Source organism: Lithobates pipiens, unplaced genomic scaffold (assembly GCF_037356315.1).
Source record: "Lithobates pipiens isolate NorthernLeopardFrog02 unplaced genomic scaffold, aLitPip1_a1.2 Scaffold_25, whole genome shotgun sequence".
NCBI lineage: Eukaryota > Metazoa > Chordata > Amphibia > Anura > Ranidae > Lithobates > Lithobates pipiens.
The window spans coordinates 148,327,103-148,346,255 of NW_027507787.1; the positions used below are offsets into that span (position 1 = coordinate 148,327,103).

General features: G+C 43.5%; 1 protein-coding gene across 31 annotated transcripts in view; it reads left to right on the forward strand.

Moving 5' to 3' along the window:
- Positions 1–15,993, forward strand: part of ABLIM1 (actin binding LIM protein 1) — a 472,724-nt gene extending 456,731 nt beyond the window's left edge. For 29 of the 31 annotated variants that reach the window (XM_077454959.1, XM_077454952.1, XM_077454943.1 and 26 more), the window contains 3 exons: positions 1,524–1,584; positions 1,706–1,803; positions 13,730–15,993. In XM_077454959.1, coding sequence (XP_077311085.1) covers positions 1,524–1,584; positions 1,706–1,803; positions 13,730–13,843 — 273 coding nt within the window. In that variant the 3' untranslated portion in view covers positions 13,844–15,993. Of the gene's footprint in view, positions 1–1,523; positions 1,585–1,705; positions 1,804–7,656; positions 7,732–8,966; positions 9,048–13,729 lie in introns of all 31 variants that reach the window. The other 2 variants (XM_077454969.1, XM_077454951.1) reach the window with 2 other exon arrangements.
- Positions 15,994–19,153: the final 3,160 nt, after the last annotated feature.

The following is a 19,153-nucleotide window of genomic DNA, read 5'->3' on the forward strand; positions in this document are numbered from 1 at the left end:
CAACCCACTTTGTGGGGCTGACAGGAAGGGGTTAAATGACTGGGCTCATTATACAAGGGGCAGAGGAGGAAGCATTTCTCAGTGTTTACATATTGCTACAATGTAGCCAATTAGCAATGATTAGGCAGGCATGGGATCTGCATTGACTTTTATGTAATATTTATGTAGTATTTATACTAACAAGCTATAACTTTCCTATGAGGACAGCCAGACCTTCCTGTGAAATGTCAGCTCACAGTGTGCTCCGATCAATGTCCCGTGTGACCCATTTCTTCACCGCCTCCATAAACCGCTATTTTTACCACGGTCAGGATAGACATGACTTTACAGAAACCTAAAAGGCCGGAGTTCAGCTTTGTTATGTAGATCTCAGCATGTGATCCCAAACCTTGGTCCTGGATCACCAAATGGCAGTATGGTTTATGGCATCCTAAAGTTCACTTAAAGTGTTACTAAACCCAGTAATATGAAAATAGTTCATCCGCCCAACCCCCCCACCCCCACAGTCCCCACAGTTTATAAATCTTTTTACATTAAAATATTGCCACTATATACCTTTTTAGATGATCTGTATACCACAGTTAAAGGCCATTGATTCTTCCTGTCGGTGTATCTGCTTGCCCGTACCAACCTGTCAGATACACTGACAGGTCTGCCGTAGACTGATGGGTTCCCTGAGGTAAGAGTACCCACCCATTTCCCCTGGTGTTGGAGGCACGTTCCCAGGTGTCGTGTGCGAACATCAGCTTGTTTTTTATCCAGTTTCATTGCTATTTCCCATGCGATTTCTCCTCTTGGTATCATGTTTAAGGGATTGAACATCATATGATGAACTTTATTTACATCTGAGTAACTTTTATGTTACCATTTTGAACTATGTTCATTATATAGAGGGTATCATTTATGAGATATTTTGTGGCCATCATAGGTCTATATATTTTGTTTTGAGTATCGCATTAGGTTTCACTGCCTACATAGCATTAGGGTTACTCCTTGAATATATATGCAGTTAGCACTGCACACATGGTTGTGTCACCATTTTGATTGTTTTTTTTTTCATTATTGTTTTATTTTCAGTTCCCTCACTGACTGTATATGCCACTGACACTTTTATCTAAGCTCCTCTTAGTTTGGTTCACATCCCCGGATAACATTCCAGGGTATATATATATATATATATATATATATATATATATATATATACTTAGCGCTGCATCTTTTCGTTTTTTTTTATATTCCATTGCAATTAGTCTTATTGCTGATGTTGGCAGCTGTTTGCTATTAGTAGTGCAAATTTCCCCTTTTTATATTTACATACAATATATGATAAATAGGAACAATAAAAACCAGACAGGTTTCTGTATCCACTTAACTGTTTTCGACTCCACCCAAAACTATAAAAAGAAATGTTTGGCTTTAAATATACTTTGTTTAATATTCATAGTATATTTACTTCATCTTAAAATAAAACAGCGAACTCCCTGTCTGTACAAAATCAGTGACTTTTCCCTCTTTTGCTGCAGCCGGTGTCCACGGATTTTGCGCAGTATGACAGTTACGGGGACATAAGCAGTGATGTTCGAGGTAAGCAGCAGCACTATATAAAAACACTTAAAAGTAGTATACAGAGTTAAAAAAAAAACATAATAATAAAGAGATCTATAATGAGAGCTAATGACTATATTCTCTGTTTCCCCCCCTACAGATTTTCAGGTAGGTGCCCCCTCGCCCCTAGGATGTTATACTGAAAGGGGGCAGTGTGGTGATATATGCCTAACCTCTGCTCCAGTCTGCCCCCATGTGGTGTGTATGAGATTTGCACTGATGAATGTACTTTAGTAGGGTAGGAATGATACCTGTCTGTCTGTCTGTCTGTCCCCAGAAATGATCTGTCTGTCCCCATCTGTCTTTGTGTTAAAAAAAAAACACCACTGCTTTATATTAAACACTTCATGTAAATATATATAAACACTTCATGTATGTATATATATATATTGTGTGTATATATTTTTATTATTCATCATCTTTTTATGTTTGGCACACCAGGGGAATTCATGCACACAGCAGCTGAAATGCATAGAAATGAATAACACTGTATCAACTATTTGTCCTCAAAAACCTTTTACATTATGTGTTTATGTTACTGCATGGTCACTGTTTTCAGTCTGACAGTTTAATACGTTTTATTTCTTAATCTTTCACACCTAAGACAAGATTACAGAACTAGCAAATGCCAATAATGCAGAATTCACTTTTACTTGTTTTTCTACATCCCATTTCGTTATTAGTACATCCATGAGTAGTCAGCAGTGAAAAATTTGTGATTTCTATTAAAGTATCCATTTGTACATCAGACAGCTTGCATGGAGTCAGCAGCCCCAGGCATTGCTCTGTGCCTGGACTCTGGAGATAACAATTCTTCATCTTAGTGCTGCTAATGATACACCCGGCGGAAACATTGACTGTAATTGGTGAAGTGTGGCGTGTTTTAGCACTGTTTTATTGGTGAAAGGTTCACCTTAAAAAATACCTTATTCTGCTCTGGTTCCCAGGCCAAGTATTAGTTCTGGGGCAGTGAAGCTGAAGTTATTAAGCTTCACTACAAGTGACATCATTGCTCCAGAGCTAATAGTATGCAGCCTATGATTCAGCAATTCCATCTGATGCTTTCCACCTGGGTGTTTTGCATTGTTATCTGCTGAGTATAGCTGTGATTATCATTATGGCTTTCTGGTTGTATATTATATCCTGTAATCTTTGTACTAATCATCTTATATGATATAATGGTTAATATAACCTGTTGTGCTCTGCTTCCTTACCGGATAGCACTGTGCTGTTGCTGGCTGGAGCACTGGAATGCCGTGATTCACAGTCCGATGTCACACAGCAGCACCTACTGTATAATGTACTCTCACTCTGCAGTACACAGCGGCACTTTGCTTGGCAGCTTCACGCTGCTTATCTATTACTCATATTTATGTACAGTGCCTTGGAAAAGTATTCATACCCCTTGACATGTTCCACATTTTGTCATGTTACAACCAAAAACCTAAAATGTATTTTATTGGGATTTTATGTGATAGACCAACACAAAGTGGCACATAATTGTGAAGTGGAAGGAAAATTATAAGTGGTTTTCAAAATTGTTTACAAATAAATCTGTGAAAAGTGTGGTGTGCATTTGTATTCAGCCTCCCGGAGTCAATATTTTGTAGAACCGCCTTTCATTGCAATTACAGCTGCAAGTCTTTTTGGGGTCTCTACCAGCTTTGCACATCTAGAGAGTGACATTTTTGCCCAATCTTCTTTTCAAAATATCTCAAGCTCTGTCAGATTTGATGGAGAGCATCTGTGAACAGCAATTTTCAAGTCTTGCCACAGAGTCTCAATTGGATTTAGATCTGGACTTTGACTGGGCCATTCTAACACATGGATATGCTTTGATCTAAACCATTCCATTGTATCTCTGGCTGTATGTTTAGGGTTGTTGTCCTGCTGGAAGGTGAACCTCCGCCCCAGTCTCATTTAAGGCTCATTTACACTTGTTTTGGCTTCAACACACATTAAAACGCCTTCAACACGCTTTTATGATGTGTTTTTGATGCTTCATAGGTGCTTCAATGAAGCTTTGGTCAAGCTTTAGTGATGCTCTTTTGAAGCTTTGTTGAAACTTGGCAGATTCCCTGTGTCAGTGTGTGTTTGTGAATATCTCATACCTGCAATTTCTCCAAAACAAAGCAAGGCTAAAGCTGAATTAAAGCATCTCAAAAGCTGCAGGTGCTTCAAGCAAGCTTTGTCATAGACTTCTATGGAGGCTTTGAAGACGCTTTGAAGCACCACTAAAGTGACATGGGGTGTAATTTTTGAAGCAAAGCAAAAGCAAAGCAAACACAAGGTGTAAACATGACTGTAAGCTAACCATTTTATTTAGTGACGGGCTTTGACTGACATTCAGAGAGCTTTAACAAAGCCTGCCCAAAGCCATGTTTTGAAGCAAGTGTAAACGAGCCTTATCAAGTTTTCTTCTAAGATTGCCCTGTATTTGTTCCATACATCTTCCCATCAACTCTGACCAGCTTCCCTGTCCCCGCTGAAGAAAAGCATCCCCACAACATGATGTGACTACCACCACGTTCCATGGTGGGGATGGTATGTTCCTGGTGATGTGCAGTGTTAGTTTTTCGCCACACATAGTGTTTTGCTTTTAGGCCAAAAAGTTCAGTGTTGTTCTCATCTGACCAGAGCACCTTCTTCCACATGTTTGCTTTGTCCCCGCTTCTCGCAAACCGCAAACAGAACTTCTTATGGCTTTCTTTCAACAATGGCTTCCTTCTTGCCACTCTTCCATAAAGGTCAGATTTGTGGAGTGCACGATTAATAGTTGTCCTGTGGACAGATTCTCCCACCTGAGTTGTGGATCTCTGCAGCTCCCCCAGAGTTACCATGGACCTCTTGGCTTCTTCTCTGATTAATGCTCTCCTTGCCCGTCCTGTCAGTTTAGGTGGATGGCCATGTCTTGGTAGGTTTGCAGTTGTGACATACTCTTTCCATTTTTGGATGATGGATTGAACAGTGCTCCGTGAGATGTTCAAAGCTTGGGATTTTTTTTTATAACCTAACCCTGTTTTAAATTTCTCCACAACTTTATCCCTGACCTGTCTGGTGTGTTCCTTGGCTTTCATGATGCTGTTTGTTCACTAAGGTTCTCTAACAAACCTCTGAGGGCTTAACAGAACAGCTGTGTGTGTATACTGAGATTAAATTACACACAAGTGGATTCTATTTACTAATTAGGTGACTTCTGAAGGCAATTGCTTCCACTAGACTTTAGTTAGGGGTATCAGAGTAAAGGGGGCTGAATACAAATGCATGCCACACTTTTCTGATATTCACGTGTAAAAAAATTGAAAACCATTTATAATTTTCCTTCCACTTCACAATTATGTGCCACTTTGTGTTGGTTTATCACATAAAATCCCAATAAAATACATTTAGGTTTTTGGTAGTAACATGACAAAATGTGGAAAATGTCAAGCCGTATGAATACTTTTACACTGTATACAGTATAGCATTGACATATGCAAAGCTTCACAGAGTACATATCACACTTTGCAACCAAAGGAGCTCACCATCTATTGCCTCATTAGTGTACACATTGCAGAGCCAGTTTGTACTGATGTCAGTGAACATACCAATATGTCTTTGGATTGTGGGAGGAAAGATACACACTCCATGCAGAGTGGATATGAATCCAGAACTCCAAGCGTCCAAAGCAAACGTGCAAAATTGTTATCTGCAGTGCTGACAAGTATTGAGTACTGATAGGTCTAATGTTGTGTGCTGGTGCATTATTCAGTGATGTTGTGCAACAGTGCAGTGCCACCCTTGGCTGGGACCAGTTCAGTGTCATCCTTTTTAGATCAGCATAGTAGTGTCATCCTTGAGTGATCAGCAGTCCAGTGCCATCCTTGGGTGGATCGCCAGTTTAGTGCCATCTTAGGTTGATCAGCAATGCCTTACTTGGCTGTGCAGCAATGCAATGCCATCCTTGGCTGGGCAGCAATGCAGTGCCATCCTTGGCTGCACAGCAATGCAGTGTCGTTCTTTGCTGAGATTATTTCAGTGCTATCCTTGGTTGATCAGAAGAGCTGTGCCATCCTTGGCTGGTCCGCAGTGCAGTGTGGTTGGGTAGCAGTGCTGAGCCATCCTTGGCTTGCAGTCAAGTGACATTATTGGCTGAATAGCAATGCAGTGCTATATTTCACTTGGAGCAGTGCCATCTTTTTCTAGCAGCAGCGCAGTGCCAACCATGGCTGGGAGCTATGCAGTGCCATCTTTTGCTAGGAGCAGTGCAGTACCATCCTTGCTTCATCAGCAGTGAAGTGTCATCTGGGGTTGTGAATTTAAAGCACTACAGTACTATCTTTTGCTTGGAGCAGTGCAGGGCCATTCTAGCCTGGTCAGCCGTCCAATGCTATCCTGGCCTAAAAAGCAGTGCAGTGTCATCCTGGGCTGGTCAGCAGAACAGTGCCATCCTTAACTGGTCAGCAGTGCCATTCTTGAGTGGTCAGTAGCACAGTGCCATCTTTTGCTAAGTTCAGTGCAGTGCCACATCTTTTGCTAGAAGCAGTGCACTGCCATCCTGGCCGGGTCAGTGCCATCTTTTGCTAAGAGCAGTGCAGTGCCATCCGTGGCTGGGAGCTGTGTATTACAATCTTTTGCTAGGAGCACTGCAGTGCCACCCTGGCCTGCTCAGCAGTCCAATGCTATCATGGCCTAATGCGCAGTGCCATCCTGGCCTGGTCACCAGAACAGTGCCATCCTTAACTGGTCAGCAGTGCCATTCTTGGGTGGTCAGCCGTGCAGTGCTATCTTTTGCTAGGAGCAATGCAGTGCCATCCTTGGCTGGGAGCTGTGTATTACAATATTTTGCTAGGAGCACTGTAGTGCCACCCTGGCCTGGTCATCAGTCCAATGCTATCCTGGCCTAAAAAGCAGTACAGTGCCATCCTGGCCTGGTCAGCAGAATAGCACCATCCTTAACTGGTCAGCAGTGCCATTCTTGAGTGGTCAGCAGCGCAGTGTCATCCGTGGCTGGGAGCTATGCAGTGTCATCTTTTGCTAGGAGCAGTGCAGTGCCATCTTTTGCTAGGAGCAGTGCAGTGCCATCCGTGACTGGGAGCTATGCAGTGCCATCTTTTGCTAGGAGCAGTGCAGTGCCATCCGTGGCTGGGAGCTATGCATTACAATCTTTTACTAGGAGCAGTGCAGTGACTTTTTTCTCTATGAGCAGTGCAATTCCATTCTTGGCTGGGAGCAATGCAGTGCCATCTTTCACTAGTAACAGTGCAGTGCCACCCTCGGCTGGTCAGCAGTACAGTGCCATGATAACACACAGGTGCCTCTTTTTATCTTCCGGTTATAATCTTTTTGATGCCACCTGATGATTCAAAACAGTGGGGACAGGTAAAGGGAGAGAACATTTCAGCTTTATTGTTCATGTCGCTGAGCCTGGGCTCCTCACTCATGCCAGGGCCCCAGAGGAAGGCAGCAGGCCTGCTGGTGCAACAATAAAGCATTAGAAAACTGAAAGATGATTGCAAATGGGGACAGACCATTGACTTGCCTGTGCAGACTGCAGACAGTGTCACAGTACAGCAGTGACAACATTGAATGCTTAAGCAGTAAAACTACCCAAAATAAGTACAATTCCATTTTGGGGGAATGACTGCAACTGGACGCATCCAGAGGCTTCTCCATCATTTTGTACCTCTTAGTTTCCAGCTGTCATAAAGTAGAGCCCAATGGAGTCTCACTCCACCTGCTGCACATGCTAAGCAATGAGAATGGCTGCAGCAGTTGAGCAAAGCTGGAGTCCCTGAAAGAGGTGCGAAACCAACGGGTGCTCCATCCTGCTAGTCGCCACCCCAAAATTGGAATATCAATTCCGGGTGGATGGAGTCATTTATCCTGCTTACCTGCAGTGTGACAGAGCTCCTGCCTTAACCCTTTGCGCTCTGTGCGTAGACCTGTCTGTGCGCTCGTCCTGACTTCCACATAGCTGCATGTGTACCCATAGAGCTGGTGTTTAGGAAGCGCAGTGAACCCTCCCTGCTTCTGTGTAACTGGTGCTTCTCTGAATGTTTCTCCACATAGTCACTGCCCGATGGTCACGTTCCCGCCATGAGAATGGATAGGGGTGTCTCTATGCCCAACATGTTGGAACCAAAGGCAAGTTCTCCTTTATACACTACAAGACATGGCGCCAATGCTTATGGGGGAAATGGATGGCGCTTGGGGTTGCCTCGGCTTTCACTTCCTCTGATCTGGTGAAAGGGCGCGCCGTCTGTTTCAGGGGGTTCTCGGGTTGAAGGTAGCCAAGGGGTTAGGCTATGAGGTTTTATTATGAAATGTTCAATTTTTGGGTTAGATTATGGGGTGTCAGTCCAGGCAAATCAGTTGTGAATGGGCCCGTCGTGTAGGCTGCTGCTGCTTGACCATCTTCTGAAAGTGCTAATTACCTGGCATCAGTATCTTACCAGTAGTATGCAAATTAGGAGCTCTGGTTTTACCAGCTGTATACCTTTCCCAGCCCCGCAATTGAAACCAGAGCCAGCCAGGCGATTTTCAGAAGTAGGTCAGCAAGTCTACATGACAGGTCTCTTTAATGGTTTTCCATATGTCTTATGACAGGTGCCCTTTAAAAAGCACATATAGATTGTGGACTGCTGTATATATAGTTGTTTGGGTGGACTTAATGTAAATTTCCCTAGGAAGGAATACAAGAGCCTTCAGTGATCATCTTCTGAAAATGCTAATTTACTGGCTGTTTTTCTTACTCTCTGGCTTTAATACTTTTCGAGTCAATGACCCAGCAGAAGCATTGGGAAAATGAGAGTAATGTTAGACATCCTCATCTGCTTGCTTGTTCTAGATCAGTGACTTGAAAAAGCAAAGCAAAAGGGTGAACCTAGCAGCCAGATCATTTTTCAGAATGAGGCATCAGCAATGGCAGCCTTGGCATTCCTCCAAAGAAAAAGTTTTCAAACATGTCTGGCAGTTCTTTATTACCGGGATAATGGGCCCCATAGTCAGGCCCTTACTTGTTTTCTGGGGTTTCCAAGACCGGTATGACATCATAGCATGATTGATTTGGTTTGTGGATTCATAAGATTCTCACAATAACAACTGGGCAGTGATGATAAGGGCGTGGGGCCCCAGGACTGTCATGATTCTCTGGGTTTTCTTTAGGGAGAGGGTTGCACCCCTAGCAGTAGCTGGAATAGTGATGGGACAGTACTCTGTACCCCATTGCTCCATGCTGCCCTCTAGTGGCTGAGATCAACAGTGACACCCCTCCATTACTGCCAGCCACACACATATGACTTGCCCTCCGTCTGCACAAGTGGGTGTTCTGCTCTATCATACAGTCCGTGAGTACTGATGATTTGCTTGGTTTATCCCAGATTCACCCCTATGAGATGCTGATGGTAACAAACAGGGCTCGGAACAAGATCCTAAGGGATGTGGACCGGACTAGACTGGAGGTGAGACCAGTGACTTCCTTTGAATTTGTCTTTTTATATTTAGTAAATATTAAGGACCCATTTACTACTTTGCCGTGCAAAGGCAAGTTCAATGGGCCTCCAATGCACCCTACCGTGCTTAAAGTGTTACGAAACCCAGAACCTGTATTCACTATAGCTGGTCTCCCACAGTACACAGAACATGGAAATGCAATTATATTAGTCAATATAAACTGCTAAATACCTTTTTTTTTATCAGCAGTATATAGCAGTCTTGTGACTTCTATCAGTGTATGGTTAAAGCTTGTAGAGGCGTTTTCTTTCTACTCTGATCTATGAGGATGCAGGACCCCTGACCCTCTGTCTAGACAGTGCTGATTGGCCCTGTGCTGATCACATGCACTCTCCCAGAAAAAAAAACTCTCTAGCAATATACACCAAACTGAGCATGTGCAGAGTGTCGCCAAGGCTCTGTTCTATCAGAAGATGGTTTGGAGAAAGTGGAAGAAGGGGAGGATCAGAGAAGACAGGATCAAACAACCTTTTTACAGAATGCGCAGTATTAACCCCTTAGGTCCCACAGTGAGTATAACAAGCATGCGTTACTGTTTACAGACTGATTTTACTGGTGTGGGTTTAGTAACACTTATCCAATGCAATGTATTTGCAGCATGCTACAATGCAGTGGCATTGCCTTAGTGCATTAGGGTGCCCTTCAAAATGAATGACAATGCATGTTATGTGCATTATTACATATTGCCATAATGCACAGGGTAACGCATGTGTTAGCACAATACGGAAGTGTAAATGAGCCATTAAACTGAATTTTCAGTTTACATCAATGATATGTGCGTCAAAATTAAAGGTGTGAGAAGCCATACAGTTGGTTCTTTTTTCTAAAGTAGCCACAGCCTGAGTAGAAAAGTCTGTCCCCTGTCAACATGCTGCAGAGAAGGACCCTTGCTCTCTGAGTGGAAGCAGTGGTCTCTCTGCAGAGTTCTGACACACCCCTAGCTAAGATCTCGCCAATCAATGGAGAGCATGAGCTCTGTTAATTCCAGAGCTACTGGTCTGTCAGCAGAGTGCCTGACAGCCCTCTACAGAGAGACTGCTGCTTCCACGCTTTGTAGCATGCTGGCATAGGACAGGCCTTTCTACTCAGGCTATGGTTGTATTCTAAGTAAAACCAACTGTAGGACTTTGCACACCTTCTGTTTTATGCCCCTGAGATGTATTTAGTGGATTTAAACTGAAATTTCAGCTGGGATTTAAATGACATTTGCTGACCTACTTTTAAGAAAATGATATCTGGCTGTTATGCTGACTCACCAACTTACAGTATATATACAGTAAAAACTTGTGTTCAGTTTTTAGAGCAAAGAAAGGGTTAAAGTACACTATATTACAGTGCCTTGAAAAAGTATTCATACCCCTTGAAATTTTACACTTTTTGTCATGTTACAACCAAAAAATTAATGTATTTTATGTGATAGATCAACACAAAGTGGCACATAAGTTGAAGGAAAATGATAAATGGTTTTCAATTTTTTTTTTACAAATAAATACCTTGTAAAGTGTGGCGTGCATTTGTATTCAGCCCCCCGGGTCAATACCTTGTAGAACCACCTTTCACTGCAATTACAGCTGCAAGTCTTTTTGGGGATGTCTCCACCAGCTTTGCACATCTAGAGAGTGACATGTTTGCCCATTCTTTGTAAAATATCTCAAGCTCTGTCAGATTGGATGGAGAGCATCTGTGAACAGCAATTTTCAAGTCTTGTCACAGATTCTCCATTGGATTTAGGTCTGGACTTTGACTGGGCCATTCTAACACATATATATGCTTTGATCTAAACCATTCCATTGTAGCTCTGGCTGTATGTTTAGTGTCATTATCCTGCTGGAAGGTGAACCTCCACCCCAGTCTCAAGTCTTTTTCAGACTCTTAGCCCTTGTAAACACGGTCGGAGATTCCAACGGAATGTGTCCTATCGGACCGTTTTGTCGGATATTCCGACTTTGTGTGGTCTGCATCGGACTGTTTCCGTCGGAATATCAGACGGACCAAGTTTTCCAACTTGCCTGAAAAATTTTCCGACAAAATGCTCCTATCGGACATACTCCGATCATGTGTAGCCTACTCCGACGGACAAAGTGCCACGCATGCTCAGATCAAATTCCTAGACCAAAGCTATTGGCTACTAGCCTGAACGTAGTCCCGTCGTAACGAAATAACGTCATCACGTTATGTACAATCGGATTTTCCGACAACTTAGTCCGACCGTGCGTATGCAACATCACTGGACCTCTTCCGGAATTAATCCGTCGGAATTACTCTGATGGATTTGGTTGTCGGAATCTCCGACCGTGTGTACAAGGGCTAACAGGTTTTCTTCTAAGATTGCTCTATATTTGGCTCCATCCATCTTCCCATCAACTCTGACCAGCTTCCCTGTCCCTGCTGAAGAAAAGCATCCCCACAACATCATGCTGCCACCACCATGTTTCACGGTGGGGATGGTGTGCTCAGGGTGATGTACATCATTAGTTTTCCGCCACACATAGCATTTTACTTTTAGGCAAAAAAGTTCAATTTTGGTCTCATCTGACCAGAGAACCTTCTTCCACATGTTTGCTGTGTCCCCCACATGGCTTCTCGCAAACTGCAAAAAGGACTTCTTATGGCTTTCTTTCAGCAATGGCTTTCTTCTTTCAACTCTTCCATAAAGGCCAGATTTGTGGAGTGCACGACTAATAGTTGTCCTGTGGACAGATTCTCCCACCTGAGCTGTGGATCTCTGCAGCTCCTCCAGAGTTACCATGGGCCTCTTGGCTGCTTCTCTGATGAATGCTCTCCTTGCCCGGCCTGTCAGTTTTGATGGATGGCCATGTCTTGGTAGGTTTGCAGTTGTGCCATACTCTTTACATTTTCGGATGATGGATTGAATAGTGCTCTGTGAGATGTTCAAAGCTTGGGATATTATTTTATAACTTAAACCTGTTTTAAACTTGTCCACAACTTTATCCCTGACCTGTCTGGTGTGCTCCTTGGCCTTCACGATGTTTGTTCACTAAGGTTCTCTACCAGACCTCCGAGGGCTTCACAGAACAACTGTATTTATGCTGAGAATAAATTACACACAGGTAGACTCTATTTACTAATTAGGTGACTTCTGAAGGCAATTGGTTCCACTAGATTTTAGTTAGGGGTATCAGAATATTTATTTGTAAAAAAAAATTGAAAACCATTTATTATTTTCCTCCCACTTCACAATTATGTGCCACTTTGTGTTGGTCTATCACATAAAAAAACCCAATAAATGGCATTTAAATTTTTGGTTGTAACATGACAAAATGTGGAAAGATTTTCTGCCTTTTATGCACATGAACTTTAATAGCATCCCAGTCTTAGTCCGTAGGGTTAAATATTGAGTTGGCTCCCCCTTTGCAGCTATAACAGCTTCAACTCTTCTGGGAAGGCTGTCCACAAGGTTTAGGAGTGTGTCCATGGGAGTGTTTGACCATTCCTCCAAAAGTGCATTTGTGAGGTCAGGCAATGATATTGAACGAGAAGGCCTGGCTTGCTGTCCTCCGCTCTAATTCATCCCAAAGGTGTTCTGTCTGGTTGAGGTCAGGACTCTACGCAGGTCAGTCCCCAGAAGAGTTGAAGCTGTTATAACTGCAAAGGGTGGGCCAACTCAATATTGACTAAGACTGGGATGACATTAATATTCATGTACATGTAAAGGCACGGGTCCCAATACTTTTGATAATATGGGGTATATGTAAGCCATCAGTTACTCCATACACTATATGCATGACAAAAAAAAAAAAACACTGATTTCACCATACTGGAGGTAATTCATTAGATGTCATGAGACTGCCATTCATTCAGAGCTGAGGCTGTGGGTGGAGCTTAGTGGCACCGCTGAGAAGGGTGACAATGCTACTGCAGCATTGGGAGTGTTGTCATCCTATTACAAGAAGTCCAGGAGGCACTGCAAACACTGGCAAGGTGGACAAGTAATCAGGGCAAAAGCTACTAAAAAAAAATCTCAATTATTAGGCTCTGTAGATGCAATACTTTAGTAATATTAGTCATATGTTATTATTTTTTTGGGGTGGGGGTGGGGGGGGGGGGTGTTTTTTTTTTCTTTGCTGTCTGTGCCCCATCAGAGAAATTTCCATATTTCCATTCACATCTTGTTCTAGAGACACAACATGGAGCCAGAGGAAATCTTTTTAAGTGAAGATGTCCACATTGGAAGGTTTCCCCTCACTTCCTGTTCTGGTGACAATCCAAAAATTTGGATTTTCATTCACTTTTTGTCACAGTGACACCAGGAGAATTGAGAGAATGAATATTCCCAGCAGGGATACAGACGGCAATAAAAACCTGTCATATGTTCTAACCCTTCAACTCGCCATCCAAGTTTGGGCTTTAGATATACTTGAAATACTTTTTCAGTCACTCGGCTGGAACACGCAGAAAATGAAATTACCGCTACCAAACAGAATGCTTGTTCCAGGTCATTGAATTAGAAAGTATTCCAGAATAAGGACTGGCATAACAACCAGGCAAAGAGCATATCCTGAAGGAATTGTAGTTGTTTTTTTAGCTAATTACTTTATTAAATGTAAAACAAATTCATAAATAAATGAAGACTGTGGATTTTAATGCCTTCTCCGTCTCCTCTCCACAGCGTCACCTGGCACCCGAAGTGTTCCAAGAGATCTTTAAGATGACGATACAGGAATTCGACAAGCTGCCACTTTGGAGACGCAATGAACTGAAGAAGAGGGCCCGGCTTTTCTGAGACGTTTTACCGCCGGAGCCCTTCTGCGGCTGTGTCATCTACAGGAAGCAACCCAATACTCTGCCCCGTGTGATAAGATATACCCTCGAACGGGGCGGTGCTAGTGGGAAAGGGGGCGTGGTGCCACTCTGTCTTCCCACGCTACTCCACATCCTGTCTCTAGGCATGCCATTGGACAATGGATGGCAGGTGTCCTTAAACTGCCACACTGGCTCACTCTGCCCTCCTCCGCAGATCACTCTGCCCTCCCCTGCGGATCCAAATATAAGATGAGAGTGCAAGTTGCCTGGGGGTGCTTTTTTTTCGTGTGTGTGTGTTTGTGCAAGAGAATTTAACTTTTTAAAGTCGATATAACACTGGGCTGTTGTGATCTATAGAGTGGACTGGTCATAGTGCTGATAACAGACATGATACTAGAGCCACTTTTCTTAGAAAAGGGGTGACCATTGTTAAACTTGGCTTTAAATGTATCCATGCCATGAAAATCCTTGTATGACTTCTCTAGGCACCTAGTATCCCTCAGCATGGGCCTAGATCATCAGGCCAAAACATCAGCTGGACATAGAGCAAGACTTTACGCTGACTTCTGCTCCTCTAGGACAAGTGGTATAGGTCAGAAACCCTGAGTCTGGGGTGGTGGTACAGATCAAGAACAATACTTAAAGGGAACCTTTCTATATCTACATTTGGAAAATGTGGCCCTGAAGCTCCACAAATCAGCAGTGTAATTTCCTGTAATCGATCTTTCTTTAATAAATGGGTGATCGTTGTAAAACTTAGCTTTCTTAACTATATCCAGCCAAGTTTATGTGATGGAAGACCTTATATCACTTTTCTAGGTATTATTATACACAATTTATATAGCGCCAACAGTTTACGCAGCGCTTTATGTATATGGAATCCCTCAGGATGGGACTAGATCCTTAGACCAAACCAATAGGTGGACAACGACCAAGACCTTACTCCAGCTTCTGTTCCTCAGTCTAGAATAAGTCGTTTGGGTCAGGAACCCCAGCTGTGAAGTGGTAGTACGGCTCAGGTTTTAGTAAATCTGCCCAGCTAAGTTCATGCCTTAGAAGACCTGCTATCACTTCTCTAGGCATATGGAATTCCTCAGCATTAACCTAGGTCTTCAGGCCAAACCAATAGGGGGACAAAGAGCAAGACCTTACTTACTCCAACTTCTGTTCCTCTAGAACAGTGATGGCGAACCTTGGCACCCCAGATGTTTTGGAACTACATTTCCCATGATGCCCATGCACTCTGTAGTGTAGTTGAGCATCATGGGAAATGTAGTTCCAAAACATCTGGGGTGCCAAGGTTCGCCATCACTGCTCTAGAATAAGTGCTTTGTGTCAGGAACCCCCCAGTATGGAGTGGTGGTACGGTTCAGGCTTTAGTAAATTTACTCAGCCAAGTTCATGCCTTGGAAGATCTGATATCACTTCTCTAGATATATGGAATCCCTCAGCATGGGCCTAAATCATAGAGCCAAACCAAGTTTTGCTCCTCTAGGACAAAGTGGTTTGGGTCGGGGACATTGGCTATGGGGTGGTGGTACAGGTCAGGAACAACACTTAAAGGGAACCTTCCTATATGTATATTGAAAAATGTGGCTCTTCCACTTTCATGTCTAAGGGGTCAGCAGTGTTATTTCCCATATGCAATCTTTACAGGTCCTTTTTAGCTATAGAGCCTCTATTATTGAGTTAAGAGGCACACAACTCATTAGTGATACTGTAATTCCCTAGCTGTACCACTCCTGAATGTGTGGTTAGATGCTAATAGTACACATGTTCCTCCCAGTTGGAGATCACCAGAAAGCCTAGGACCAGGACCAGGTCCACATACACCATACTCTCACCACAGGTTTTTCTCCCTAAAGGGGGCTGTAATTTTTATATGTACATTACAAAAATGACCATTCCCATCGGTCCAGGGCTGTCACATACCTACCAGACTACTACTGTCATCCTTCAGTAGAATACAGAAGGAGCAAAAGTCTGGAGTGCTGTCTTCTCTATGTTCACCTGAAGGCCCCAGCAGTATTGATTGGATCATTTTAAGGCCACCATCTCTTGTATGTTGTATGTTTTTAATCCTTGATGGACTTGTTCTGAGACAAAGGAATATATATTATATATCCTTCATTCCTGCTTCTCCGCTTTTATTTATTTTTGATTAAATCCCTTTCTTAAGTTTTTCTGCCTTCCGCAGGGTGACCTAGGAGTGACAGGAGCTTATCTTCGATTAACTAGGTGCTCTCTTGGGTGGAAAGTCACATATTTAGATATATTTTAGTTTTTATACTGGAATCTCTAGCTCAGAGGTTGTCAATTTACCAGGTATATGGGGCCTCAACTGTGGCCCCTGACATCACCAAAGAGCCACACATAGGGGTCTGTTTATTTATTTTTTAAATCTACATAGCCATCCATCCAGTGAATCTGCATGTAGTTTTGTTCTGTGCGAATTGGGCAGAAACTATTGTTCTTTAGGCGGTTTTCTCTTCCAAAGGAATGTTCTTTCTATGGGCATTACTAAAATATTACATTATAGCCACTAGATGGAGTCAAGGAGCACAGATAATACATTAGTCTTTGTAACAGGAGATACAATGTAACAATTGCAGAGAATGCTAGAGGGAATTGGCGAAAAAATTTAACCATGAGTGAATAACTTGTATAGCGCTACATATGCGAACTAAATCGCCTCAAGGTGCTTTTGCCACCAGTGTCCATCTGGGTCTTTAGAAGAGATGGGTCTTGAGCTTCTTCCTGAAGGCCAGATGGTTTTCTTCCAAGCAGATGTCCGGTAAGTGTTGGCTAGTGTTCTCTAGAATTGTTATGTTGTATCTGTTGTATGCATTTCTTGAGCTCCTCGGCTCCATTTAGTGGCCATAACATAGTATTTAACTACTGCCTATAATTAAAAAAAAACTTGTTTGGAAGAAAAAATAGCCTAAAGAATATTTTATATATATATATATATATATATATATATATATTGTAATGTTGGGGTGATTAAGCTCAATTGGTAGATGCGGGTTTTAGTCTACATCAGTCAGGCGTGTATGGTTAAGGGCCTGGTAGCCCACGTTTATTAGAAGAAAAACAAAATATAAGTCCATCCAGTAATCCCACGCAGGGGTTTAAATTCATTCAGCACACAAATGAACATACCAAGCCACCTGGCTCTCAATTGTCAACAGTTCCTCTGCTTGCTCCCAACAGATTTGTCAACTCTTTCCAGCCCCCTGGACTCACCGACTTCCTTAGTCTTCCTGACTCTCAAGGTTGTCAGCCTTTCCCAGTCCCTTACACGGACTACAGTCTCCCACAGGGCAAACCACTCTTCAGCCAGCAGCAAGCTGTTCACACTCCTCCACCTTCCACACCAACAGCCCTTCATTTATATGGCTTATATGCAGCTGGGCACACACCCTGCTCGTTAACATCAAGACCCAGACACAGGGCTGGAGATATGCAAACTCTGTGTCTGCGTCTCGTTTTCCTCCAATTTCATAGGGACAGAGCCTCGCTCTGTCACATATCCCCCCCCTTTGTTTCGATCCGGAGGGAGGAACACCAGCACCCATCACGATGGTTGGGACACCTCTGTGCTGGCTGTCAGCCACGTAGGCCCAACCCTTTTTCCGGGTGCGCTTCCAGGAACATTCCCCCCTGGATCTTAACAGGTTCCTATATTTTCCTATACTCAGCCTTCCTCTTCTTTTGGGGTCCCTGGGCTTATTCACTTTTCTTGGGGGAACTCTGCCTTCCTTGAGCCCTCCTTTCACCTTACAAATACCCATTTTACCCTTCACCATCGGTATTTCAGGTTTAAAACAGTTTCTCTTGGTACCCACTGCAACCAAATCATTGTTTACAGAACGAACTCTTAACAGATCACAGCTTTCCAATTCAGTGTTTGTTAGAAGAAGACCTGAGGAGGGACTACATCCGACGGGACCATAGCACAGCTCCATCTCACCCGTTGTCCAACACTCCATGGGTACCTGTTCTAACAAACTACCCTGACCTAAGCATAAACCATTTTTTTCAGGTATACACATTACATTGTTATGGCAACCAATATTAACACTTTCTTCCACAGTGTCTCCAGGCACCTTAACTTGTACCTCTGGGCCAGTGACAGAAAGCATCTCTGCTACTGCCGAGTCCATTCTGGGCCCTTCTTTCTCATGAGGCCTAGCGGGTAAGGCAGTATCTGCGCCCTCTACTGACAACTGCTCCGCCACACCTCGGACCACACCAGCAGAGATGTTTCTAGTCACCGTATCAGGCGGAGAGACCTCTGATATCTCAAGCAGTTCTCTCGCGTGCCTTCCATACCAATCAATAACTAGAAGTACGCTCACAGAGAATCTGGAGATCCTGTGCCAAATGGGTAACCATTGGTCCCACCAATTCCACTGTTGGTCAAGGTTTCCCAGCACTGCCTGTACCACTTGGCTCCACCCATTGGTGCTACGCAGCACCACCTGGTCCAACTGCGGTGGAGATACCCAAGTATACAGCAAGTTCATTTTTACCAACTCTAGCATTTCCAGTAAAGTTTTTGTCATCTCTAAACATCCCATGTCTAAACACCAGAACTTTCTAGGGTCCTTTACCCTGTCCAAGACATGGAGGGGCTCAGCGACTGCAGGTTGAGAGGGTGAGACATTTGAAGAGACCTCATCCTCCTTGGAGGTACTCATCATCACAGCTTGTTTCTCCCCTGGAGAGCTGTCAGACACATGTCTCACACTTATCCCTTCTGCACCAGTGTTGGTGAGCCTCTGCAGGTCATTACAAGTCACACTATCACTTTGATACTCCATATCATTTAGCTGTGGAGCTGTGGACAACACATCTGCGATGCCAGTGCCCTGAACTGTTTCCTCAGAGTGGAGGGCAGCAACCTTTGCAGGGACCAAGACGCCCTCAACCACCTGCGGGTCGGCGATCCCCCTGTCTGGCATAGCAGTTGTGTCCACACCCTTGTTACTTAAGCTAGCCTTATCCAGCATGGCTAACAATTGTTTGGCCCAGCTGTCCCAGTCCATTGTGGTTCCCTCATGGGTGTTCCACAGCATTGCATCACCTGCTGTAGAAGGCCGCACAAAAACCTGGGATTCATTAGCTTTAACTGCACATTCCTCACTTCTATACAGATCATTTTGTAACACCACACTTTTATCAACGTTGCATTGGTGTGATGCTTCGTCACCTAAAACTTGGTGCAGCACACCATTCTGAACACCTTTTTCTGGTGGTACTACAGACACATCCAGCTTTGTATACT